The 26,230-nt window shown below is 40.9% G+C and overlaps 2 protein-coding genes across 6 annotated transcripts in view; both read left to right on the forward strand.

Annotated features, from left to right (window-relative positions):
• The window catches only part of tspan18b (tetraspanin 18b), a 40,731-nt gene extending 22,925 nt beyond the window's left edge, over nt 1-17,806 (forward strand). Inside the window, exons 2-9 of the mRNA XM_037768238.1 lie at nt 507-587; nt 10,058-10,153; nt 12,905-13,099; nt 13,380-13,454; nt 14,363-14,461; nt 14,719-14,895; nt 15,586-15,669; nt 16,941-17,806. Of these exons, the coding sequence (XP_037624166.1) occupies nt 585-587; nt 10,058-10,153; nt 12,905-13,099; nt 13,380-13,454; nt 14,363-14,461; nt 14,719-14,895; nt 15,586-15,669; nt 16,941-16,988 (777 nt within the window). The 5' untranslated portion in view covers nt 507-584 and the 3' untranslated portion in view covers nt 16,989-17,806. The remainder of the gene's footprint in view (nt 1-506; nt 588-10,057; nt 10,154-12,904; nt 13,100-13,379; nt 13,455-14,362; nt 14,462-14,718; nt 14,896-15,585; nt 15,670-16,940) is intronic.
• A 2,367-nt stretch (nt 17,807-20,173) lies between these two features.
• The window catches only part of caprin1b (cell cycle associated protein 1b), a 100,812-nt gene continuing 94,755 nt past the window's right edge, over nt 20,174-26,230 (forward strand). For 3 of the 5 annotated variants that reach the window (XM_037766702.1, XM_037766705.1, XM_037766704.1), the window contains exon 1: nt 20,174-20,306. The gene's annotated coding sequence lies outside the window, so the exon portion shown is untranslated. Of the gene's footprint in view, nt 20,307-24,366; nt 24,494-26,230 lie in introns of those variants that run through there. The other 2 variants (XM_037766706.1, XM_037766703.1) reach the window with 2 other exon arrangements.

Raw genomic sequence — 26,230 nt, forward strand, 5'->3', positions numbered from 1 at the left:
TCATGAGCTCAGATGCTCATCAAGGTCCTGTCAGAAGCAGGTTGAGGAAACTGTGGTGAGTTGGGTCTTCTAATAAAAGATAATTAACTAAGTAAGAACATATACGAACACCTCAAGGCAGATATTACATTTTTACCTGCCCAGAACAAAGGCCTGGACTGCTACTATTAAAGGAAGTACCTTTTTTTTTTCTTCTTTCCTTGTTAATTTTGCCTTCCAGCTGAGTGAAACATTCACACATAAAACACTGATGCAGTCTTAAATTAGCTCGCTGCTGGGAGCGAGAGCTTCATACATAATAAATGCAAACTCTGTCATTTTAAGTGTCCTAGAATTTTATTTTCTGTGGAGTGGGGGGGTTTCCAAGCTCACAGTCTTATTCTGCTTAAATGGATTACGCACACAAAGACAAATGTGCCACTTTTCTGTCTCCTGGCCTCACTGTTTATTCATCTCGTTAGCTCAGTGCTGACCTCTGCTTCCTCCATTGTGCTTCTGTCCAACAGCCCATGAAAAGAGGAGAGGAGAGGGAACCGAGAGGAGTCATCAGCTTCACCTGAACAAAGAAGAGGCACAAGATACACATGGTATGGTAGTATTTTATCTATAAATGAAGCGCACGGTTTTGAAGAAAACCCACAACTTTTATCTTCAGTGTGAAAACATTTCTGCATCTGTAATGTGGGGGTGTTGTCATGAATGATTTCTACCAAACCCAGCAGTGATTCCACTCCAGCAGACACACGTTAAATCAGAGAGAGAAACAGCAGAAAGAGCTTGTTGACAGACTCTTTTCAGTAAGATGCTGACAGCACAGGCGCAAAAAGCCATTGTTGCCATCAACAGGAGGCGCGGCGCTGGCGAGAGCCGGTGCGTGAAGCCGGCCCTGCGAAGAGGCAGACAAGTGCTTTTGTCCTTTACCCACCACAGCAGGCCAGCACTGGTCTTTGTTAGCCTCTGATTTGCATTGGCATTTGTTATATTAGTATTCCAGGCACGGCTGAGCAGCAGACATGTATAGATTGAGAGGTTAAAGGGGAGTTTAGACCCAGACACATCAGCTGTAATCAGTCATAGCACATAACCATAAAAGCAGCCAAGCAGACAATACATGTGTGTTACATGTGCAAGTGACATGTAAAATTATAACCAGATTCTTTTTTTGATTTTTACAAGAACTGACTTAAAGGATAGGTCTCGTTTATTACAATTTGGGTCTTGTTTTCTGAATTTTGGACATTATTTGTGTTGCTAAAAATGAAATTGTACTCACCCAGTGAGTTGCTGAGACATGGGAACGCAGCAACATTGCTGAAAAAAAAGACATGGAAAGAAAAGCTGTCAGATGACTATATCTGTTTGAAACAAAGGTTAACAAACTTGATTGGAGGAGAAAAGAGAGGCAACATTTCAAAATTACCCAAATTGTCAGGTATAAACCAGACCGACTTCCAGGTATAAGTACTTAATAAGTACAGTTTTCTAGAGCTGCAATGATTAATCGATTAGTTGACAACTATTAAATTAATCGCCAACTATTTTGATAATCAAATAATTGATTTAAAAAGTAAAAATTCTCTGATTTCAGCTTCTTAAATGTGAATATTATCTGGTTTCTTTACTCCTCTATGACAGTAAACTAAATATCTTTGAGTTGTGGACAAAACAAGACATTTGAGGGCGTCATCTTGGGCTTTGGGAAACAGTGATCGACATTTTTCACCATTTTCTGACATTTTATAAACCAAACAACTAATCGATTAATCAAGAAAAGAATCAACATTGATTGACGATGAAAATAATCGGTAGCTGCAGCCCTACAATGTACCTCAGGCAATGAGGGATTTTACCAACCACACTTTTCAATTTTACCTCCAAATAAATTTAGTTCATCTGGCTAAACTGTTGGCTTATTGGAAACTAGTTGAGAAAACAATCTCACCACATGGTCCGTCATGGCTTTTGGTCAAACAATCTTCCTCATCAGCTGGACTTTGCCCAGTTCTTGCTCCAGGTTGGTTTAAACATTGAGGTTAAAGTTCATTCTTTACCTAAGAAACAGCAGTTGGAAAAAACAATCCCATCACAAAGAAATGGAAATTTTAACATCCACAATTACAATGGGACAAACTCCAAATTACTGCTTTTGTGAATGTAGTCTGGTGGCATTGAATAGAGCGATATAACGGCTTCAGTTCCCCTTTGAAAGGGTTGTCTAGCGGCGAGGTAAAGCGGGTGCGGACAGAGCAGCAGAAAAACGTACTTTGGCCACCCACCCAAAAAAAATGTGAATGTTCGGATGTGAATACATAAGGATAAGGAACACCACTGGAAAGCTACAGAATGATATAAAAAACCCAAAAATAATGGACCTCTAAGCCAGCATGATCTCAACCAATTGCTCCATAATCACACAGTCTCCCAGTCACAGAGTAACATTAATAACCACATACAGTTCAAGGTGCCTCCGTTGCAGCAAATTACAAGGCAAGATCAAAGAATCATGAATTTTCTGCTACTCTGTTCATGCACAGGCATTAACACCCTTTTGGTTTATTTCTATGAAGTTGTTATTTGCAATGGGGTCTTCAATATATGTGGATATCTCTTTCATCTGAGGCACAAACATTCACACGCTTTATCCTCGAGGCTCTTGTTTTAATCTTTGCATTGCGCTTGAAATTCCAGCCTGTAACACAAATTAGGTTACACTGTTCCTTTTGCTGTTTTTCTTCTTCTTTCCTTGAACTTTAGCTGAGTGTGTGAAGGTTCAGATGTGTGTGTGTGTGTGTGTGTGTGTGTGTGTGTGTGTGTGTGTGCAGCAAAGAGGGGAACTAGCTGTATTCAAACTAACATATGGCCTTGCAACAGGGTGTGAGTGATCGCTCATTAGACAAATGGCTGGCCAAGCTGTCCCCCCCTCGTAAAGGGCCCGGCTCTGCTCCCCTTTGTTTTCTAACAGGAACTAGTGCTAAGTGGAGATGCCAAACACCGTTCAGCAGACAAAGGCCACTCTCACCACATATCCGGGTTGCCGTGGAGACCAGCGCCCTTATTGGAGGGCTGGAGATATTCCAACATGTGCTAAAAACAACCCCAGCGGATTTCACAAAACTGTGTATTTGAGCCATAAGAAAGTCACAGCTCTGATTACTATTATCATCATAGTGCGCACATGTCTGTTCATCATCAGGATTTGGTGTCATACGAGCACTTGTGTGTGTGTGTATTTTTGCTTCTGTGCATATTTACCCTCCTAAGTTTCCTTTTGTGTTTAGTCCCCTGAGGCTGAAAGCGTTGTCTTTCCTTAAATCTCCCATTGTTTACTTCTGCCGAGGCCATCTGTGATGTAAACTCTCTTTATATGGAGATTTGGCGAAGACAACACCCTCGACTTCAACGATATAAAACAAGGACCAGAGAGAACATCCAGTGTTGTAGTCAAGACCAGCTAAACAGAGACCAAGTCATGACCAAGACCAGAGTTTATCGAGTAGGAATGCACCGATACTTGATGCAACTTTTTCAGTCCCAATACCGATACCGATACCGATACCTGGGCTTTGGATATCGGCCGATAACGAGTACCGATCTGATACCAGTGTTTAATTAATAAGCTCAATGCCTCACTGTGGGACTGGGATCATTCTTTTATGTGTAGGGCAACATCAGGCTTGACTTAAACATTGCTTTCCTAACATTGTAAAACAAAATGTAACAAATAAATACCTAGATATAAATGTACTGAATTGAGATTTATCATTAAAATAATAAATCGTACACCAGCAACTTGACAAAAAATCTTCAAAATTACCAGGAATTACAATTCAAGTGTAAACCTTTTTAATGTTGAAACAAATTGGTCAAAACTTCAACAGGAATTAAAATTCCAATATATAACGTATTTAGTAGATAAACATAAAATTGAATTGAAAAGATCGGCCCCATTGTCACCGATACCCGATCCAGCTATTTTGACTCAGTATTTTCCCGATATCCGATCCGGTATCAGTGCATCCCTAGTATTGAGTAAAAATGATTCCGATACGAGACAGAGACCTTCAAAAAGTGGTCTTGAGACTGCTGGAGTACTACAACACTGAGAACATCTCAAACATTTTAATTGTCTCTTGCCTGAGGGTGAAACACTGTAGAGTTGCTGAGATTATTGATTGGAATTTTAAAACTTTTTGTCAAACTGAAATTGATTCCTCTCCTCATGACCCTAACATAATAATAAGAGGATTCTGGCTATGATTGTGGGAACATGCAGAAAAGAAGAAGTAGGACTGCAGGAAAATAATTCCTCCCGTTGTCGTCATAGTAATTATTGAGCATTTAGTTTTGAATTGAGTTATAACTCATTTCTGTGGAAAGCCCCTATGGCAATGTGTCATCCTCCAGAGCACCCCGTGGGAAAAGCCCGAGCTGAGTCCTACCAGCCGGTTAGGTGTTTATGTGTTCATTGTGTTGCTGCTACCACATGCCCTCACTGCCAGACAACCAGGGGACTAAGAGATGCAACTCCGGGGGATCAATGCATCATTGAGCATGTGCCTGGGCCTCGTATTGATCCAGCCAGTTTGTATCTTCACTCAGCCAGATAGAGGTGCCGACACAATTAAGTGAGAATCTCTTCTTTGAGAGAGCGAGGATCACACACACACACACTAGTGCTCAATAGAAGCCAAAAATCTGCTCATCTCAATCACATGTCCTCTGCTCCAGTTAACCAAGAAGCTATCAATGCCCTCCCCCCTCCCTTCCAATCCTTCTTATCTAAGGAGCCAGGAGAATCGATTTCTCTGTATGAGTATGAGCAACTGTTAGTGCTGAACTAACAGCTGGATGTGTGCCCCCCCGGCTGGGATTTCCAGAATGTGGCCCGCAGTGCTGTTGACAACACATGGTCAGTGAGTTTCTGGAGCCTGCTCTAGTTAATCAGCCTTTTGTTCAGGAGTGTGTCAGCTGCCTGGTCAGAGGACTTCTGCCCTCGGGGGTTCACACAATCTCCAAACTGAGTGGGTCAGGAGAGCGCCGCTCACAGGCTGAGATTGGAACTGCTTTAGATTCACTGCACGTAGCGCAACAATGGACTGAAATGATAAATGGCTTTGCAAGGCAGAGCAAATTCATCAGAGAATTTTTTGTGTGGAGAAGTAGCAATGCCCGTAATGTGCAGAAGCTGATAATGTTCACAATCCTATATATGTGCTGTGAGAACTCATTAGGCTAAGCTTGCCTGAGGGTAGAGCATTTGTATGTCTCCACCTAAACATCCAACCAACATGGACCTTTGCTACAAGCCTAGCAGTTTCTCCAACTTCCCAACCCGGCTGAGTTTCTACACGCCGTGCTGTCTCTGTGTGAGCTACACCCACACAAACACACTGTGTGCCGCGTTGCCTTTGAGCTACTTTCGTACACTTTCTCTCTGTGCTTGTTCGCTGTTGTGTGCAAGCTGCATGCCCTCTAAAGCAGCATACAGTGCAATAGCTGCTTAGCATTCAGTGCACTTCAAAGCTCCTCAGTGTGACAGCACAGCCCAGGGCTCATTCTCTCCTAATTGGAGGTTCATTAAGGGACATGGTGCGCCTCAGGGGAGCCCTGCTCACTGCCAGAGGAGCCTGTCTTTATTCGGATTTTGGGGTGTTTACTTACTCTGGCTGATTTAGGAAGTTGTGGAGAAATATGAAAATGGGTTTTTAATTGAGATAAAGGCTGATGTGGCATGTGTGTGGTCCTGTAGTGTCATTGTTAGAGGGTATTAGCGCAGTCCGGAGAGAGCTTTACAGTAGATGGAAGAAACACACCTGCTCCAGCTGCATCAGAGGAGCCAGAGGACGAAATGTGTCGTCCCCAGGGTTCAACTACAGGTGATCATTTAGAGGGGTCAATGACATTTAGAGGGGTCAAGCTCCAGCCCTCATAGTCTCAGCAGTATTAATGATTATTTGTTATGCAGGCTCACGCTCAAGATGAAGTGAACGGCCTGGTTATCGGAGGAGGGGGTGGAGGGTGGCGACAGTTTGGCGAGGAGCAGACACAGTGTCCTTGTCGCGCTGATCCATTTGTCCGGTGGCCAGTGAAGCAGGGGAATATGGACTCACTTCATTAATCGTGCCCAAAGTGTCAACTTCAAGGAGAACCACCCAAGGGTATACTATTTATATATGGAGCGCTCTAAATGCAAGCTCTCTATGTCTTCCTTATCTTTCAACCACAGTGAGTTGATATGAGCATAATGGTTGATAGTGTAGACGCCGGCCGGCCAAATATACCTCTGGCTTTCCGAGTTAAAGCATGAAAACAGGCCTGTAGAAATGTGTCAGAATTCCTCATCTTCATACTGAGAAGAATGTAGGTCAGATGGGTTTGCCCTCATTACAGAGCTCTGGCTTCTGTCGGTGCTGTGGAGTTGATTTAGGATCACTTCTCATTAATCCACTATCAAACTCAACCATGTAGGGCTCCACACAGCCCAAGCTGGCTATGGATCGGTCTTTGCCAAGAGTGAACAATGGGATCTGGGTGATGTCAGTAACGGGACACGCTGCAGACGTAGACGGAGTTGGCATTTACTGGATACCTCAGGGCAAAGACTGCCACTTAGATTGTCAGATTGAGGACAGTATTTCCAGCTAACAAACACATTGTCTGCAAATATAGCAGTGCAGCATTCCTCGCTGCTGTGTGTGTCATGTTTGTTTATAATGGGTAGGTTTTTTTTGCTAGTCTATACAAACACAATGCCACACAACTCCTTGTGCTGTGACACATTGCTGGCGTAGCAGAGCAGCACACCTGAGGAAGATCTGCCTTTAATCTAGTAGTAATTTGTCGATGTTGTTGTTGTAAGGCTGCAGCTCTTGGGGTGTGAACCACGTTTCCCCTGTGTACATAATGTACTCTGCAGAATATTCAGAGAGACTTAGTGGTCTGATCACCACGGCTGGGTTGTGATCGATGAGGACCAGCGATCCCTCGGGAGTCCTGGGAAAGACCAGTTTGTTTACTCTGCACTTTCTCCAGGGTCGCTGTGGCAGTTTGATTTATACTGCGCTGGTTTGCACCATAGGCTTGTTATTTGGAGCCTGGCTGGGCCCATATAGTCCACTTCATTCTTAAGCAGCATCCAATGCATTTTAAATGCAGAAAAGAAAATTGGCTCCAGATCTGACAGTGGGTTTGACCCTGAGATGGGAGCGAAGAGCCAACGGGTGAAGCTGGAAGAGAAATCAGACATTTTGTTTGGAGAATGAGATGTGAGCTGAGCCCTGAGAGTTTTTCCATCCGACCCCGTCCTCCCCCTCCTCGTTCCGCCTCTTCATCCCCTGCTCCAATAAATACAGTTTGCACTCTTCGTAGGGGCCCGGGACTCACAGTGGAGAGCAGGAGGGATGAGAAAAGGCCTTTTCTGATGCTTCTTTTCTGAGACTGTAATGTATGCAAATCTCAATTAAGACCTCCTGTGCCCTCATTAGGCCTTTCAGTGGGGCTTAGGAAAGTGTGTGTGTGTGTGTGTGCGTGTGTGTGTGTGTGTGTGTGTGCGTGTGCGTGTGTGTGTGTGTGTGTGTGTGTGTGTGAGGAGGGGGGGGTGGGAAGGATAATTAAAACCCATCTCGGGCAATGAGGCTGTTGGTCGCTCTCAGAGTACCACTAGGATGGTGATCAATACCTAAGCATATCATTATGATTTAGAGGAGGTGTTAAACCAGAGCTCTAAATCAATTTCCCCGGGTCTGGGGAGGAAAGGAGGAGAGGAAAAAAATAATAAGCCCTCAGGCTGGTGAGGGGAGGAATGTGCTCCCACAGCAGACAAAGACCGCCTGCACATCTTCAGTATTGTTCAATTTTATTGTCAACTTACACAAGCCTACAGTGAGACAAAAAAAACGTTCTCTGGAGCTCATAGCACATTGAAATTAGAAGCAGGAGGAAAAATAAACCAGTGCAAGCACGCCATAATAAAAGGAAAACAGACTAGAAAAAGATATGGGTCATGACTTTCTTATGCACACAGTTGCCAACTTCTGTGTGGAATAATAATTTGCAGCAAGCAATTAAAGGTACAGTGTGTAACATCTGGCGGCATCTAGCGGTGAGGTTGCATATTGCAACCTCTCCCGTGTGCCAAGCGTGTAGAAGAACTACGGTGGATGACATGAACACATGAATGGCCCTATCTTGAGCTGTTGTAAGAGTAGCTTAGGTCATTTGGATAATAGCAGAGCTAGTGGTAGAATGTGTGTCTACGTGGGAAGTGAGAGAGAGAGAGCGGCGGTGACGAATGTGTTTGAGCGAACAAGTGAAAGTTAGTTTAGAATATCAAGTGAATGTACACTGGAAGTTGCAGTTTGTGCAGAAATAAATGCTGCAGCTCCTCAAGACCAACAGAGGTTTCTCGTGTCTGGTTTCCTGGCGACTGAGTGGAGTGACGGCGGGGGCGAGTAATGTTATCGACTCCGGGCCAAGCAGGAAAAGTTAACACGGTGGTTTGTCCGCTCTGGGCTACTGTAGAAACATGGCAACTGGCTCCGTGAAGAGGACCCACTCCATATATAAACATAAAGGGCTCATTCTTAAGCTGTGCATACACTGAACTATTTTACCCCGTTTCTGGCCAGAATTTTGAGCTTATAGAGAGATATTCCATTTAATTGTTACACACTGGTCCTTTAAGCAGCTCTTGTTTAAAACAGCGGTTTGGGGAGATTATGGTTTATTTCACCTGAAATTGTGAACTTCCAAGTCGAAGAGGTGAAAAGGTCAAGGCTGAGTTACATTTGAGCGACAGCAGAGCCCCTTCAAAGACGCACAGGAATCAAAACTGGCGTCGATCATAACTTGAGCTTCGCCGCCGCCTCAGAGAAGCAGAAAGATGACCCAGAGGAGTCATCTGACAGCACATAAAGCATCGGAAAGACTGCCTGAAGACTATGAGATTACATCTGCCGGATCACAAAAGAACTGAAAAGAAGTTTTTGTTTTCAATTAGAGGTGACAGTGTCTGGCTGCCTGTTTCTGTAAACCTATTTACAATTCCTCAGAGAAGTTGCTTTTTAATCCGCTTGTTTCTCAGCCTCAAAACTGGCTATCGCTATGGGAGAGCAAATTAATAATCACAACTACAAAGCAAAGAGTGCCGGTTCGTTTCTGCCAAATAATTAATTTTCTTCTTTCACTGAGACTGCAATTATAACTGCCCCACAGATTTTTTCAGTTTTTGCAGAATATGTAGAATTGATTCCTCAGACAATTCCTCTCCTCCCTGAGGGGAAGACTGTGTTCATTTCTAGCTTGGTAGGTTAAACGAATGCTTCAGTGAAGGCTTTGTGGTGCATCAGATATACAGTATATAGATATACAGGGGTCATGGATACTGGGGCACCCATGTTGTCTCCTAATGCAGGAGAGGCGTTGTTCATCAACCCGGAGTGCCTCCCCTCATCAGGGAAAGTGTGTTTATGTCAGATAGAGGGTTGGCAGATGGGAGCACAGGGCTCCTGCCTCTCATTACATTAAGTAGAAGAAGCTTCATGGTAAAGGCCATACGTTGTTGGTTAATGCGCATAGAGGCCCAGTCATGACTCATATCCTTAAAATGCTCTGAGATAGACAGCCCCTCAAGTCACACTGTACCCAGGGGACCCCATCTGTCCAGAAACAGGAAGTGCTGATAGGGAATCAGGCCACCTGACTTTGAAAGCGTGTTTTAAAATTACATAAGTTGTCGCGGTGTGTGGCGAGATGAGTCGTGTCAGGTTGGGTTGACATTGTGTGGCCTAAACTTGTAGTTACTTAGGGATTGCTAGCTGGTACCGTGCGCCTGAGGGGATAAGACAAAGATTTTCAGCTGAAATTGGACCAAATGAAGTGACAGGCCTGTGTGTGTTGTATGTTTGAGTGGCAGAACTCATTAAAAATGTGAGCAGGTTTTTGCAGAGTATTATTTTCTTGGCAGTTTCATCCGCAGCGCAGGAGACCGGGAATACTGTGAGCATTTGGCAGGATTCATTAAGTGGCAGGTTTGAATGTTTACGTTGTTTTCTTTCAGGGGCAGGGAGAAGCTTCAGCGCGGGGGACGACCATGGAGGGGGATTGTCTCAGCTGCATCAAGTACCTCATGTTTGTCTTCAATTTCCTCATCTTTGTAAGTATTTCTCATCTCTTTCTCAAAGACACTTAATCTGGCTATCTCTGAAGTCGCCGTCAATCTAATGATTTGAGATGGGCTTCTGGCTGCCCCCTGCCCGACTCACTAATGGAGCCACATTTGCATTTCATTAGATGGAGGCAATCTTGATTCTATCAAATTCTCCTTTGATTAGATTTTAGTGTGCTGACACACATCTGAGGCACACGGTGCCATGAAGAGTTTGTGACTGGCACCTGAGTTTATCAGTCTTGATCAGACAATCAAGGGTAATCCTGTTAGTCTGAGCCTGTAGAATGGGGGGAGGGTCTCAGTAAGAAGGTTTGTCTTTTTTCCTGCTTTATTAAGCGCAACCGAACCGTTTAGAGACTCTACATAGATGCGGTTGTTCAAGGCCGGGGTAATAATGCAACCAGCAGAGCAAAGAATGAACTTCACTGTTAGTATCACTCAATAACAACCACTGCTTTTCACCGACATCCCTTTGTTTCTCTCTATGGCCATTTCACACTCATGTAACACAACAGCATTTTTCAAGCCCAATGAGCCTTCAAAATGGCTACGTCCTCTCCTCATACATAACCTCTAGAGGTGGGAATCACCAGAGGCCCCACGATACGATATTATCACGATACTTAAAGCTGCAGTGGGTAGAATTGGAGCAAATATGATTAAAAAAAGTTATTTTTATTAAACAGTCACGATATCCTGACAGTAGAGTATGAGACAGGTAATCTGAAACAACAACAACATGTGCGTCTGTGTCCTCCGGTGTCCTTCAGTGCTCCTAATGGCATCTGCAAGATTTCACAGACCTGAGGAAAACAACCAGTCAGAGCTTATCTAGAGCCTGCTCTCCAGCTGCCATCTATTAGCCGGCTGTCAACCACTCGCAAACTCCGATCGAACAGTCAAACTAGGCAGCGCTGATCAAATATGAATCAATCAAATGTTTTCAGAAACATCTTGTAGTGTACTGTTTAACTGTAAAATGAGAAAGATTGCTCATCTGATCTCAACATGGCTAACGGGTCACAAACTTTCTCATTTTACAGTTAAACAGTACACTACAAGATGTTTCTGAAAACATTTGAGGTGCGAAATTACAGTAACAGTAACTATAATCAGCACTGCCTAGTTTGACTGCTTTGATCAGAGCAAGTGATTGACAGTTGCCTCCGTTGAATGAACAGCCAATAGGAGCGCTCTCTCTCTGAAATGACCTGTGATTGGCCAAAGTCTACCGTCCCCTTTAAAGCCTGAAAACAGAGCCATGAGGAGGTGCAGAAGTCTAGTTTTCTCTCAGAACACTTGAATTACAATATGCTGAAAGGTTATTATGAAACTTTTGCCCAATGATGCCAAAAACATGCCTACTGCAGGTTTAAGTCATGATATGATCTTATTACGATTTTAAACATTTTGCGAAATGCTGAATATTGCCAAACGACGTATATTGCCAAGAAGTGAAAATAAATTGTTCGTTCAACATCAGCACCCAGCAGCAAAGCCACGCTTCTGCCATTTTGGACTGAAAGCGACTACCGGACGCCAGTAAAACATCCGTCTAAAAAGTGCCGTACAAAACTAAAACAAAATTATTTCTATTTTATTGTCATATTCTACCAAAATGGCTTGTGTTGAACAATAAAATATGAAAGATATAATAAGCGTTTTCAGTCCAAAATAGCGAAATACACCAAACACCAAAAACACCAGAGTTTCGTCTCTTTGCTTCTATACTCTTTGGTATTGCGATAAGATATATTGCGATATATTACCTTTTTTCAACTGCCAATTATGCAGTTTGTCAACATGTGTTTTATCTAATAAGATACTCTTCATCTCAGAGTTTTCATTCACACATCTTGAGGTCAGGGGCCCCTTTGAAAATGGCCATGACAGTTTTTCCTCACCAAAATTTAGCGTGATTTTGGAGCGTTATTTAGCATTCCTCCCGACAAGCAAACGTGACATGGTTGAATTACCAACGGACCATGTACCAATGGATAACTTAGGTTTTTTAATTTCATATGATATCAGTATCTTCACTCTAGCTTTAAGATTGAGCCCGCTACAACCTCTGAAATTTAGAAAAGCATCCGTCAGACTGTAAAGCAGTTAATAGTTTATATAATAAAAGATTGATACTTGACGTCCGTGTAATGATACATTATTGCCCCGCAAAATATTGCGATACTATGCTGTATTGATTCTTTTCCCCTACACTTAATAGCCTCTGCCTCTGACATGAAGTGGTGTTCATTCAGACATCCAGGTGTCTCCCCGTGACAGGAAGAAGGGGATTGTGATAGAAGTGTGTGAGGCTCAGATCTCTTCCACCCCCTTACCTCAGTACATGCTTTTCTTAATCACATGAGTCAACCAAGATAGGGTTTTAGTGAAAGGGAGGATGGGAGAGGATGGAGGTTGCAGTGCTGTGCATTTCTTTAGCAGGTTGGGGGGTTAGTTGAAGAAGGGAAGATATCTCCACCCACCCCCCACCAAGGCATTATGGCTCTGTAGATATCCAGCCTTTTATCTGCCCTCAACTCTCACCCCAACCTCTGAGATTTACTGTACATTACCGGCATGTTTTCATGGAAAAAAAAACACAAATTTATTTTCGATGTTGTTGAATGATTTCGTGTGCCACTGGGAGCTCTCCTCTGAGTTCCCATTAAATTTTAAAATGCAGCCAATTTCTGTATTGTCTAACTAGTGTCTTCTTTCCCTTTTCTCCATCAGCTGGGGGGCTCTTTCCTCCTGGGAGTGGGAGTGTGGGTACTGGTGGACCCCACAGGTTTCAGGGAAATTGTGGCAGCCAACCCCCTGCTGTTCACTGGTGTCTACATCATCCTGGGCATGGGAGGCATGCTCTTCCTTCTGGGCTTCCTCGGGTGCTGTGGAGCCATCCGCGAAAACAAGTGTCTGCTCCTCTTTGTGAGTCGGGGCTGACAAATTTAAAATGTCGTTCTGTTACTGATCTTATTTGTGTGCATATGGGCTGATTATTCTGTCTGTCAGTTTTTTGGACTGTCATGCTTGAAACAGAAAGCCAAAAGAGCAAAATACCCTTCTATTTGCCTTCGTGCCTCGAGCCTCATGCATAGTTAATGCTGAGTGAAGCAGGCACAGCCAGAATGTGATTTTTACTGACTGACTACCACCTTGTTCTACTCTCTCTCACTCCCTCTCTCTTTTTTCTTTTGTGTTATTGCAGTTTTTCATGCTCATCCTGCTCATCTTCTTAGCAGAGCTGGCTGCTGCCATCCTGGCCTTCATATTCCGGGAGCATGTAAGTTGCCTCAGATCTAAGGCTGTCTTCGACCAAAGGAATTCTTAGTCCACTAACATGCATATGATTTTGGCGATTAATCGATTAGTTGGCGGATGCCAACATTTTCGTATGGTATGGTTTGAATTGGCCTTAATCGACTACAACACAGTCTCACAGCAGTTCGTGAAATAGTAACGAAATTTAATCTATCTGATTTGTTTACATAGACACGCATTTACCTTTTTGTCGTGATGCCCAGCATGACTTTTAACAACGCATTTTTTGTGCGTTTTCCTACGAATGTTTAGCAACACATGTGTCAATTTGTCAATTTCCGCTCCAGTCATTTCAAAATAAAACTACTCAGCTGGGTTTAGGAATAGATTGACTTGGTTAGGTTTAGGTAACAAACTACTTCGTAAGGGTTAGGAAAAGATCATGGTTTGGGTTAAAAATAACTCCAGAAGTGCTGTAACGTAATCATGGAAGTTATGTGACAAATAAATAAACTTTGGCATGTGGTTTCACGCGGGACACAAACACCGGTGTCCTGGGTGGAAATCCTGTGTTTGTTGACACACCCATCCACCCCGACCTGCTCCCTATGCAGCATTCGCCGCCCTCTATACTTCCCGGTTCACAATTAAGTGAAATACATATGAATTGATTTCATGCTGACCATCATGAAAAAAAAGTGAAATTCGTGTCTATGTACACAAATCAATACATTAAATATCGTGACTATTTCATGAACTGCTGTGTGACTGGGCTGTCGACTATAAGGGAGCAGCCCTACTCAGTACTCACCTCATCGGCACAGTTCCCTATTAAAATGACAACCAGCCCTTGTGTAAAGTGAAAGAAATAGATATCACTCCCATGGTGACACTGTGGTGACTGACTCGCCGGTTGTTTTTCTTGTTTAGCTGACCAGAGAGTACTTCACCAAGGAGCTGAAGAGACATTATCAGGGCTACAACAACACTGACGTCTTCACCTCCACATGGAATGCCATCATGAATACAGTAAGGCCACAGCACACATGGCAAAGAGCTCACATACTGTAGCTTTTACCAACTCATTGCTTTCACCAACCGTCTGTGGAAACAGGAAGGTTTGCAGCCTGGCGTCAGGGGGCTATATTTTATAGATAAAATCCTAGACATTTAGGTCAATATTCATGCTGGATTGGTGCACGCATACAGTGGACCACAGGCCAGTGCACAAATGGGCACTCAGAAATAAGGGCTTCTTCTGCTATTCTCTCCTCTCCTGCCATCAGTTTGACTGCTGTGGGGTGAACAGCCCAGAGGATTTTAAGGACAGCCTGTTCAGGATGATCAACCCAACTCAAATTGTGCCAGATGCCTGCTGCCAGCGTGCCAGTCAGACCGAGGAGTTGGCCTATATCAACCAGCACCAGTGCTTAACAGGCAATATGATGTTCCGCAATAACAAGGTAACTTGTGACATCTACCACGACACCTTCTCTCTCCCTTGCCCTCTCTCTCTTCCTCCCTCCTTCCAAACTACCTCCAGGCTTAATTAGAGCAGGAGACAGTTGAGGGGTGACATGCAGGGACTCGCTGACTCCTCCATGGCTGATTAGGGCTTTTGGGTGTCACAGGAGGCCATCCTATGTGTTATAGTGTGGAGACACCAGTGTATGTATGCATGTGTTTGTGTATGTGTGCATATATTGGTAAATTTGATTTTTTGTGGAAATGTGTGCAAAAATAGAGGATAACAAGTGTATGAATATATGAAAATTAGGTGTGCTTCACAGTTCCACACATGCACGCCCACGTCCCTGCTCCCATGTGTGTAAAGAAAGCCTTGGAGTGAAATGTAATTACAGTGGAAGCTGATAGGAAGAGGTTTTCACCACACTCTCCACCTGTTGTTTTTCAAACCACCAGAACAATGCGAGATGTCCACAATGTGTGCCTCTCTCTCTGTTCATTCACACAAAGAGCCCTCATTAAAAGGCAGTAAGACTGGAGGCCCTGCTTCCCACTCATTCAGCCAGGCCTTTGTTCAGAGCCTCACTCGATTAAAGCTGTGATGTTACTTTAATTGCCTCTGTAATTCTGCGACTTTACAGCCTATTGATTCTCTGCTGAGTGTCACGTCTTTTGTGTGTCCACAGGGCTGTTACTCTGCAGTAGTTGACTACTTTGAGCTGTACATCTATGTGGCTGGAGCGCTGGCCATTGTGGTGCTGACCATTGAGGTATGAAGGTTTTTCCTTTCAGTTAAATCATCTCATATGCAGCATGTTCTTTGTCTCTCCAGTGATGTGAATATTCATTTCAGAAATGGTGAATTCTGCATTAAGTTGAGGATATTTGCCTGAATGTGTGTGTAGTGTTATTTGAAAGCTCTTTGTGTGGCAACATCTCCATCTAGTGGTGCGATGTGGTGCTACAGGAACATAGATTAGATTTAACAATTGGTTACATACATGTCTTAGTCTGTACTGAGTTACCAACATGTAGTTACACACGCACAACAGTTAATCTCACATCCACAATGAAACCAAAACATTTCATACACATCTCAGGATCAACTCCTGCACCTGAACACTGACAACATTTGTCTCCCAAAAAGAAAACTGCGTCACTCGTCACAATACAATGACCTAAAAACAACTATAACAACCGATAGCATTACAACATGTATCTCTATTCCCTTTGAAGTGGAAGCCTCTTATAGTGATCACGTCTGTCTGGGTCAAAATGATCACTATGATATTATTAAAACCATTTTCATCTAATTGACATTTAAAAATACAGTACAGCTGTTTCAAACGCTTTTGAAATTACTGCAGGAATTGAATTACTGTATTCTGTATAATTCAAATACACTATAAAACAGTACAGTACTCTATATAAAATATTGCTTACTGTAGTTCAAATCATAACTAGGCTATAGCCTAAAACAATATTGTGCTGTTTACGAATACAGTAATGTCAGTATTGCAAATAGGCTACTGAGCCACAGCCCCCGGGTGGTTTCAGTGCATTTCTATATTTTCAGGCCTGAAAATAAACTGTAGGCCATCAATACCGAACAGTTTGAAAACAAATGTATTCCTAAAATATACTACAATACAGCATCATGGGAGTAAATAAAAAAAGCTAAAATAAAAATACCATTGTCATGTATGAAAAGACAAACAATGAACACTGTAAGCGGACTCCTTGATTCAGAAAGTTCAGAAAACTACATCACTTTACTGTAATGCAGCCTTTAAAACCAGGAAAAGACAACACTTATGCCATATTACGACATCCAAAATATAAGACGATATCTAATCTCATATCACAATATCGATATAATATCGATATATTGTCCAGCCCTTATAACCAGTGATAAACAATAAATAAATAGTAATCAGAGTGCAGGTAATATACTGCTGTTCTAGTTTCATATGCTTGTCATAATTTGTAAAAACAACTAATAACAGTGTGCTAATAATGTCTTTTTTCTTTCTTTCCTCAGCTCTTTGCGATGGTCTTTGCAATGTGTCTCTTCAGGGGAATCCAGTAGAGCTGCTCCATCTGTGAACTTCTTTTTTTTTTTTTCTTAAAAAAAAGGGAATTCAGGAGAAAATAACAAAAATGGACACTTGTAAATTTGTTGATCTCTTTTTTCTATTGGCTAATTGGTAGAAAAACAAACTCTTGTACTTCACAGCTGGACTTTTGAGGTACTGGGTGGCAAAAAAAACAACAACACGTGCACAGAAACACATACATAAACCATAGAGAAGAAAGTGGGAGATCAGACACAAAACTGATGTAAAAAGATTTGTGTGTAAAGTGGAAACAGTCATTTTTTTTGGACCAGGTCTAGCACAGACTGGGTGTAAAGTGGACCAGGCATGAGGACCAGGTGAAGCCTGAGCAGAAGGCACTGCACTGACGTTTGGATGAAGAATATTTATATTAAGTAAAGTTGGCTTAACTGTAAAAAATGTGTTTTATGTACACTTTGGCTGTTTACCCTTTTTCCTGCTCATACTGTATACTGTAACACTCCCTCCCTCCATACGCCTTTTTTTACAGCCACTCTTCTTTAAAGCTGTAATATGTAAGCTCTGTGTGTGTGTGCGTGTGTATGTGTACATACTGGATGCTCTTTTTGAATGTGTATGAACTAGTTTGTGAGCATGTTGTGAGCTCGTGGCTCTTCATGACCCCCTCCCGAGCTTGAAAGCCAACCTCCTGATTCTTTTTTCTATTTGTGTGGTGATGTTTATTGCAGTAGCGGTTATAATGTGGTTTTAGGTGGTGAAATGTATGTGTATGCATTTGTATTAGACTCTTGAAAAGTCAATGACATACAGTAAATGGCATTCTAAATGACTGGCCCTGTGTTTTGCTTTGTTTTGTTGGTTGCACGATTTCAAATCATATGTATACATATAATTAACCTTATGTGTAGTGTTCTGCGAATAATCCTCATAATGCATCCAAGCAGGATGGAAACACATACAGTACATGAAGGTTTTTGCAAGAATGAATGTTTTTGCAGCCTGATCAACTAAGAACGACCAGCCTTGCTAATTTTGTGCAGATTTAAGATCTTTTTCAGGCGGGCCACATGATAAAATCAATGTTCTAGTTTAAGGGCGAAACCAAGATATTTGTCAGAATAGACAGTTATCTGCTGCAGCCTCGTGGCTGACTGGTCTCTTTTAATAACAAATCATTCATCTCTGCTGCACCTTTTTGACATTTGAAGTATTGAAACACAAAAGATGGATGTTTCATTTATTTATGAGCCGAAGCGTAATGAAATGTAGTTAGGATCCACATACAGCTCTTGGTGTTATTGTGATAATGAACTCAATTTCACCTCAAATGCATTAGCGTATTGATTTTCTTCCTACAAGAAAAAATCCATAAGTGTGAACAACGTACAGTGATAATGAATAAGGTAAGGCACAAGCTGTGTGGATATGCAGGTTGCAAAGTAGAAAATATGTGACCTATTTGTCTGAGTGGTTTCACACTTTCACTAGATCCATCAAATAAATAAGACTTCAGATAGACATCTCAGATTGTTGGTTGTAAAAACCTGTTTAGTTCTTGAACATTTTATGTTGCACTAATGGTGTAGACTCTCTTAAAGGGACTGTTTGTAACTTCTGACATGTATAAATCACCCGGGTCGGTGTCCCATGCGCACTCGCATATCATATGCGCGCTCGCGTCTGGCTACGCTGTTCAGACAAGACTCCAACACAAACTACATGGAAGCATCAAAACCGTAAAGTTATATCTAGTGAAGCCCGTCCTACAAAACAGTGTTGGCCGCGGTCGGAGGACGCGGGGGAGACCGTAGCTTTGGTCTCCAGGGCCGGAGTCTGTGCTCCTCTGCCTGCCTGCCTGCCTTCACTCAGCTCGCTCCACCTCACGTGCATGCGCGCACACTACACACTGCAGAAGAGTTAGTAGCTCTGAGAATATCTAGTGAATGTACATGCCGGTGTCGCCCTCCGGCCGCGGTAACATTACTGCCAAGCATGTGAAATATAGAGTGATATTGTGGTTTTAGCTGACGTGTGTCGCCTCACTGTTTTGAGCGATGCTCGTTCATGTCTATGTAGAGCGAGCACATGCACGAGGCCGACGCAGACTTTCGTTGACTTAACGGCCACAGGTGTCGCTGTTAACAAGCATTTCTGATTCTTACAAACAGTCCCTTTAACTAAAAACAATATTTGACAGAGCTACAGCTCTGACTGTTCACTTCAGCGGGGACATTTGTGCCTTCTGAAAGAATTTAACAATCACAAATACATTTCGACAAGTGCGGAAAACACTAGGGAGGAGAAGTAAATATACAGTAGATCCCTCTGTGGTCTGTCTGTAACATCTCTTCTCCCTCTCATCAGATTGCTGCAATGCTTTTGGCTCAGAATAGCCTGGGGACAAAATTAAATTAGGTCTTTATTTTTGTGCAGCTGAAAATGCAAAAACTAATTCTGTCTTAAAACCACAGAGCAGCCAGAAGGGGTAAACAAATCCACATACAGTATTAATTTGATGCCTATTGAACTTTGGCCACTATAGTGATGTATCGGTCCCGAACGAGCCGGTTCAAAGAGCCGGCTCTTTTAAGTAAACGATGGGAGCCGGTTCCCGTTCGAGAGCCGTTTTTTTTTAAACATTTTTTTTTTTACGTTTTTTAATTAATTCAAGGCAGAATGACAGGACGATCTTCTCTGCACCACGGGCACTCCATGCACTGACTGTGACTGAATGTTGTGTTAATAATGTCCGTGCGACCAATCAGGTGATGACGGACAAGGATCATACCATTAAGCAGGGAGGGGCGGGGGTGCGCGGCGCGCTGACAGTCTACAGGTACAGAGCAGGAGGGAGAGGAGGAGAGAAAGAGAGAGAGGAGTGCGGTGCGCGAATAGCAGACAAGATGAGTGACAGTCGGAAACAAAGCAGCATGCAAAATTACAGTATTCTGGAAATTATAAGGTTTAGTATAATTATATTGAATAATTTAAGTGATATATGTGCACACATACTAATCACAGGTCAAAACAGCGCTAAATTTGGCTGAATTATAAAGGCAGAAGTGGTAAAACAAAGAGCCGTTTGGGAGCCGAAAGAGCCGGCTCTTCTTGATGAGCTGAGCCAAATGATCTGGATCACTAAAAAGAGTCGGAATGCCCATCACTACTAGTCTCCACTAGGAGGCAGTAGAACACCAAAACAAACGGGCCGTTTAGCCGTCACCTAGGCGACCGAGTTAGCTAACAAGTGCTTCATGTATTCACATCCAGTGGACACAGAGCAAACATACATATTCATTTGGAGTCGTGTCTCTGGTCACCTGATGAATGTAAGTACAATGTCCACTCTACATCAGCTCTGTTTAGGTTTATCTTGGTTAGCTAGCCAACGTTAGATGTCTAAACAAAACACCAAGTGAGCTACTAGCTAACAGAGGAAACTCCATAGAGTTCACAGTCATGACAGTCATAAACAGTTTGATAAATAGTTAGTGTTAGACACTTGTTCAACTTGACTAGAAAGTATGAAAAATCAGCGTTTGCTTTAGGGTGTGTAATTACTGACAGATTGAGGTTATTATTTACAAATACCTATGCATCCTCTCACAGCAACTACAGTTATCCATGAACAAATATATGATTCCTATGAGATATTTAGCAGTGAGCTATAGTCTTGTGGAGCAGATACAATGATGAAATATTTAGAACTAAAACGATTAGATGTCTGGGATTTTGATAATTGATCTATAGATTGATCAATTTCAGCTTTTCATTTGTGGGGGTTTTCTGCTTATCTTGTAAGGATAACTGGCAGGAAACCTTGTGACCTTCTAAATGAAATATGTTTGGGTTTAAGACTAAACACACAATTTAGACGTAGATATATAGATAGATAGATAGATAGATAGATGTACCCTTTTTTCAATATTATATTATTGTTTTCTTGTTCATTTTGAAACAACAGAACAAACATTCACAAACGTCCCCAATAATAACATTCTCATTACAAAGAAACTTAACAAACCTATTATTAATATAAAGTAAGCCAGTATAGATAGAGGAAAAACATATTATATACAAAGAAATAGATAAATAAGTAAAAAGAATATACACAAGTAAAAAATTAATAAAATTAAAAATAATAAAATCTATTTTTATATACATATATATACTATATACATATATACATACATACATACGCACACGCAGTATATACACTGATGTACCTTCTTTTTTTTTTTAAATATGAGAAAACATTACTGTAATAATTCTTTCCCTCCTCATTAACATTGTTCACAAGCCACATGCTCGCTACGGTTTTGTGTTGTTTTTTGCCAGCAGGTGACTATTATTACTGGGAAAGCCTGACATTATAGTGGCTAACCTTTTGGGCTTATAAATAATCTAATCTTTATTTTTTTCAAACTGTCACACTCACATAACTATTCTGAGAGCAACCATTTTTAACTTTATAGATTACTCTGACATATCGCTATGAAACCGGACTGGGGTAGATACTGCTTTATCAATTTATTGTCATCTTAAGGTGCAGTTTGTTAGTTATTTTGGTTTTACATTGTTTGTATCAGGGAGTTATTATTAATTCTACTCTTTTTTTTTTTTCTAAATTTGATTTGACCCAGACTAGGGCTGCAATTAACAATTATTTTCATTATCGATTAATCTGCAGATTATATTCTAGATTAATCAATTCATCGTTTGGTCTATAAAATATCAGAAAATAGTGAAAAATATCAATCCCAGTTTCTCAAAGTCCAAGGTGATGTCTTTAAATGTCTTGCTTTGTCAAGATTTTCAGTTTAATATGATATAAAACAGAGAAAAGCAGGAAATCTCTATATTTGAAAGGCATTTTCTGCCATTTTTGCATGAAAAATTACTTAATGATTAATCGATTATCAAAGTAGTTGATAATCGATTAATAATTGTTTTTCTGTTGATCGACTAAACGATTAGTCAACTAATCGTTGCAGCTCTAACCCAGACTGTAGCTTCTGGAAGCCCAGAGTGTAAATGAAAACATGATGGATTAACATCTCATGCGCTTTCTCTCGCAACAAACCAAGATAAAGTAATATGATTTGCATTTAAGACTTATTTATCTAGTAGATATATGGGCATGAGTGTGTAAATACGGTGAATATTCTGTTAAATAGGATGCAGAGATGTCCAGTGTTTGTTTTATAATAATATCATTTTGCATTATATGGCATTGCATGTTTTGCATAGTTAATTTAATTTAAAAGTACAGATTTTCTTTGCTGTACTTCAGCCTCCTTAAACACAACGTAACAATTATAACTGTACTTTCAAAGTAGGCTCTAGACTCATCAATAATGTTCGATCATTTTATTGTGTTTCTCAGGGATCTTTTTTATATGTAGGTTCTGCAACTAACGATTATTTTCATTGTTGATTTATCGCTTAATTGTTTATTAAGGTTTATAAAATACGATACGATACAACTTTGTTGTCAGTTTGCACTGAAATTCATTTTGCATCCATAGGCAGCTCAGTTTGAGAAAAAGTACACATACAATAGACATACTGTTTCCATAGACAGACAGACAACTGAGACCCATCAGACAAAAAACAAAACACATCATAATTATTAATACATAACCCATTACAAAATAACCATCTGTCCTCTGGATTTACATGTCTGAAAAAAATAAATACAATGTCAGAAAATGGTGAAAAATTACAATCAGTGTTTCCCAAAACCCAAGATGACGTCCTCAAACATATTCAGTTTACTGCCCGAGAGGAGTAACAAAAACAGAAAATATTCATATTTAAGAAGCTAGAATCAGAGAATTTTTTACTTTTTTCTTAAAATATTACTCAAACCGATTAATCAATTATCAAAATAGTTGTCGATTAATTTAATAGTTGACAAATAATCGATTAATTGTTGCAGCTCTTGTTATATGTATGTTTTTTCTATCCTATTTTTAAATAATTGGACACATATTAAAAATAATAGTGAAGATGAAACGTCTTTCTACTACACAACCGAACATGTGATTACAATTTTCCTAACAGGCTTATTAAGAAACACTTTTGGATCCCATTTGGGAATGTATGAATACTTGTTAAGCTCAAGGTGAGCAGAACAACGGCCAGCTGACTTCTCTTAGTCTCCCTGCCTCATTACCATATACTGGAGCTCATTACAGTCACCTCAAATAAAAAGAGAAATTTGCAGCTCTGTTTCCTGTACCATATATGCCGAGGGCAATCAATAATGGTCACGAAACAGTAACCAGTGGTGTTAAGTGAATCGTAACCAAACTGAATCATAAATTTAAAAACCTGTACAACATCTCACACAACTGTATATTGTTTTAAACTATTTAAACACTTGTATTAGTGTCCTCACTCTGGCTCATGTTTATTTCCTTTCATCTTAAGATAAAATCTATTATCTGCTCACTGAGGGATAAAAACATTTGTCGTCTAAAATATAAAATGTTAAACGACAGATGATGAATTCAGCCCAGTTTGCATCTTTTAGTGTTCAGTAGCCAACAGTCATTTAATTCACCACATGAGGGCGGTAGCATTCCTACTACTCCTCCATCCACTGCTTGGAAATGTATATTTTCTTCTAAGCATCAACAAGAAGGGACCTTTGCATAGAGACTGTTTGTAAGGTATACATGAGGTTTTCAGCAAGCATTTATTTGTCATTAATTTATGTGTAGGTATTTTTATTTAGGTAGTAATATGTACAGCAGGGCAGGGCGATATGGCCAAAATCTTCTCTCACGATAAAGGTAATTTCATATCTGGATAAAGATACATGCACAATATAGCATGTTTTCTGGTAATTCAATAAATAAATTGTCTATATGAAATAAAAAAACACATGGTAAAGTCTATTTTGTATACTCCTGTGTGAATTAGATACTTGACAAATGAAAAGTACTCAATATTTTCTCATTTTAAGAACTTGAGTGCAAAATGAACAAAACAGGCCTAGCTTATATTGCAATAGAAACAATATAGAAAAATATATACAATAGAAATGTTGATATCGTTTTGATGATATCCTCATATTGCCAAGCCCTAATGTACAGTATGAGTTTCCTTTTAGTATTTAATAATAAAGACTAATAAAGTACATTCATCCTCATTTTCATAGGTTAAAAATGAGAAATGATAGTTGCTCTTTGCCACAAACAAATATAATTTAACACCATCATATGGTCCATGTTGCCATTTCTCTGACTCTGTTAACATTAGCTCCAATCTCAAGAGGTTTGAGATTTTTATCCTACAAACTCAAAGTGTGGACTGAAGTCAATTTGACATGACTATAAGGCCGTAGCCTCAAATTAAAACAGTGTGTCTTTGGTATTTTAGGCACATTTTCTGTTTGACCTGCTGATCAGAAAGTAAGCACCGGTAGCAGTCAATGTGTCAGAGCAGCACCCCCCATTCCACCACCACCATCTCTTCTCTCCCATTTGAAGTGTCTGCACTGGTTCAGGTCAGGATCTCACTGAGAATTTAACAGCTGCTAAGTGTTACTGGTGGTCAGCAGCACGAGCAGCTCCTGATCCTGCTGGTTTACTCTTCAGCCTGCTCACACATCACATACAAGAGATGTTAACACGAGCCTGAGGTGTGCAGCCCTCCTGGTGGCATCATAGCAGACATAAATCACACACTATGCTCTACATACCCAATATGTGTACTACCGTTCAACATACTTTTGTGTGAATAGACATTAGTTTGTATCTTTTCGTACGCACTTACTGAGCTGTAATTTACGTCCTCACTTCCTGAGAGCCTCTTTGCCGGTTGGAGTCGTGTAACTGTGGTAACCCGTGCCAACCTGATGTGACCAAAACGACGGTTTGTGAGAATCAAAGTCTGAATTCATCTGAAAACTATATTACGCCTAGCAAAGTTAAATCTTTTACTTACAGTAAAATTGAAGTGTTATTGACGTTACAGAGCTATCTGTCATAGTCCGTTGTGAATGTTTTCGTCAGTACCGCATTGCATTGTGGGATATTTATGCCGGCAAAGAGACAAAACTGCAGCCGCCATTTTGGACTGAAGATGCATATTAAATTTATAATATTTTATTATTCAACACAGGCCATTTTGGTAGAATATGACAATAGAATAGAAATCATTTAGTTTTTTCGTTTGTACGGCACGCTTTACTGGTGTCAAGGAGGGTGAAAAGAGGAGATGTCACGCGTCATCGCGTCATATTATTGGGGTACAACATATGCCCAGTCAGCACTCCACATGTGTCATGACCCCATAGCTCAACACTCGTGTCCCAGCCTCTTTCAATAAGCCTTGACTGGCGTCTGGTAGTCATTCAGTCCAAAATGGTGGAAGTGTAACTTTGCTAGTGGGCGCTGATGTTGCAATGGAACGAACAATTGACTTTCACTTCTTGGCAATATACGTTCTTTGTCCAGCATTGCGTACTGTAATATTTCACCGGAAATAGTATACAATTCATGTACTATTGGTTTCATATTAAAGTTTCGGACATACTAAAATACCTCACATACTGCTTTAGCGTACTAAATAACATATTGGTATGGAATATCAGATGCAACCATAGACCTTTTCATTGCCATTTTGTTGCTAGGGCAACAGCTTTGGTCCAAGTTTACTTCCTGTCAGCTACTGCATTTACAAACATTGGAACAGGAAATGCAGAGGGACAATTTAGACTGTTTATGTTGTCAAGTTGAAAAGGTGGATACTGTATCTGCCTCTGGGATGATGATGCTTGAATCCAATTTAGACCTGTGAAATCAAACGGAAAGCAGCTGAATTTTAAAAAATCTGGCAAAAATCAACCTGTTTTGACGTACTTTGAGGATTTTCTTCTGTTTGTTTCGCTGTCGTTTTACAGAAGAATAGCAAAATAGAGGATTCTGCTCTGAATTTGTTTATATGGATTGGCGGTATGAGTTTGTGGTAAAAACTTCTCTCATAGCGTCAGTATTTTCCATCTTAATTGTGGCCTCCAGAACATCCTTGCAAAAGCTTTTGGATCATCTCTATAGTAACAAATCTTAGGAAGAACAGAAACTGAAGACTGCTCCTTTGTTGTCATTATGTTACCAGTTACAGGGGTAGGATTTGTACTGCTGTTAGAGGAACTTGTGTAAAAGCCCTTAAAATAATGCTTGATTTTTTTGTAGTTCGGGGTCACTGCAGAGGATTGATGTTGTGGTATGTACCTCTTTGC

The sequence above is a fragment of the Sebastes umbrosus genome, chromosome 4, assembly GCF_015220745.1.
Source record: "Sebastes umbrosus isolate fSebUmb1 chromosome 4, fSebUmb1.pri, whole genome shotgun sequence".
Classification (NCBI taxonomy): Eukaryota; Metazoa; Chordata; class Actinopteri; order Perciformes; family Sebastidae; genus Sebastes; species Sebastes umbrosus.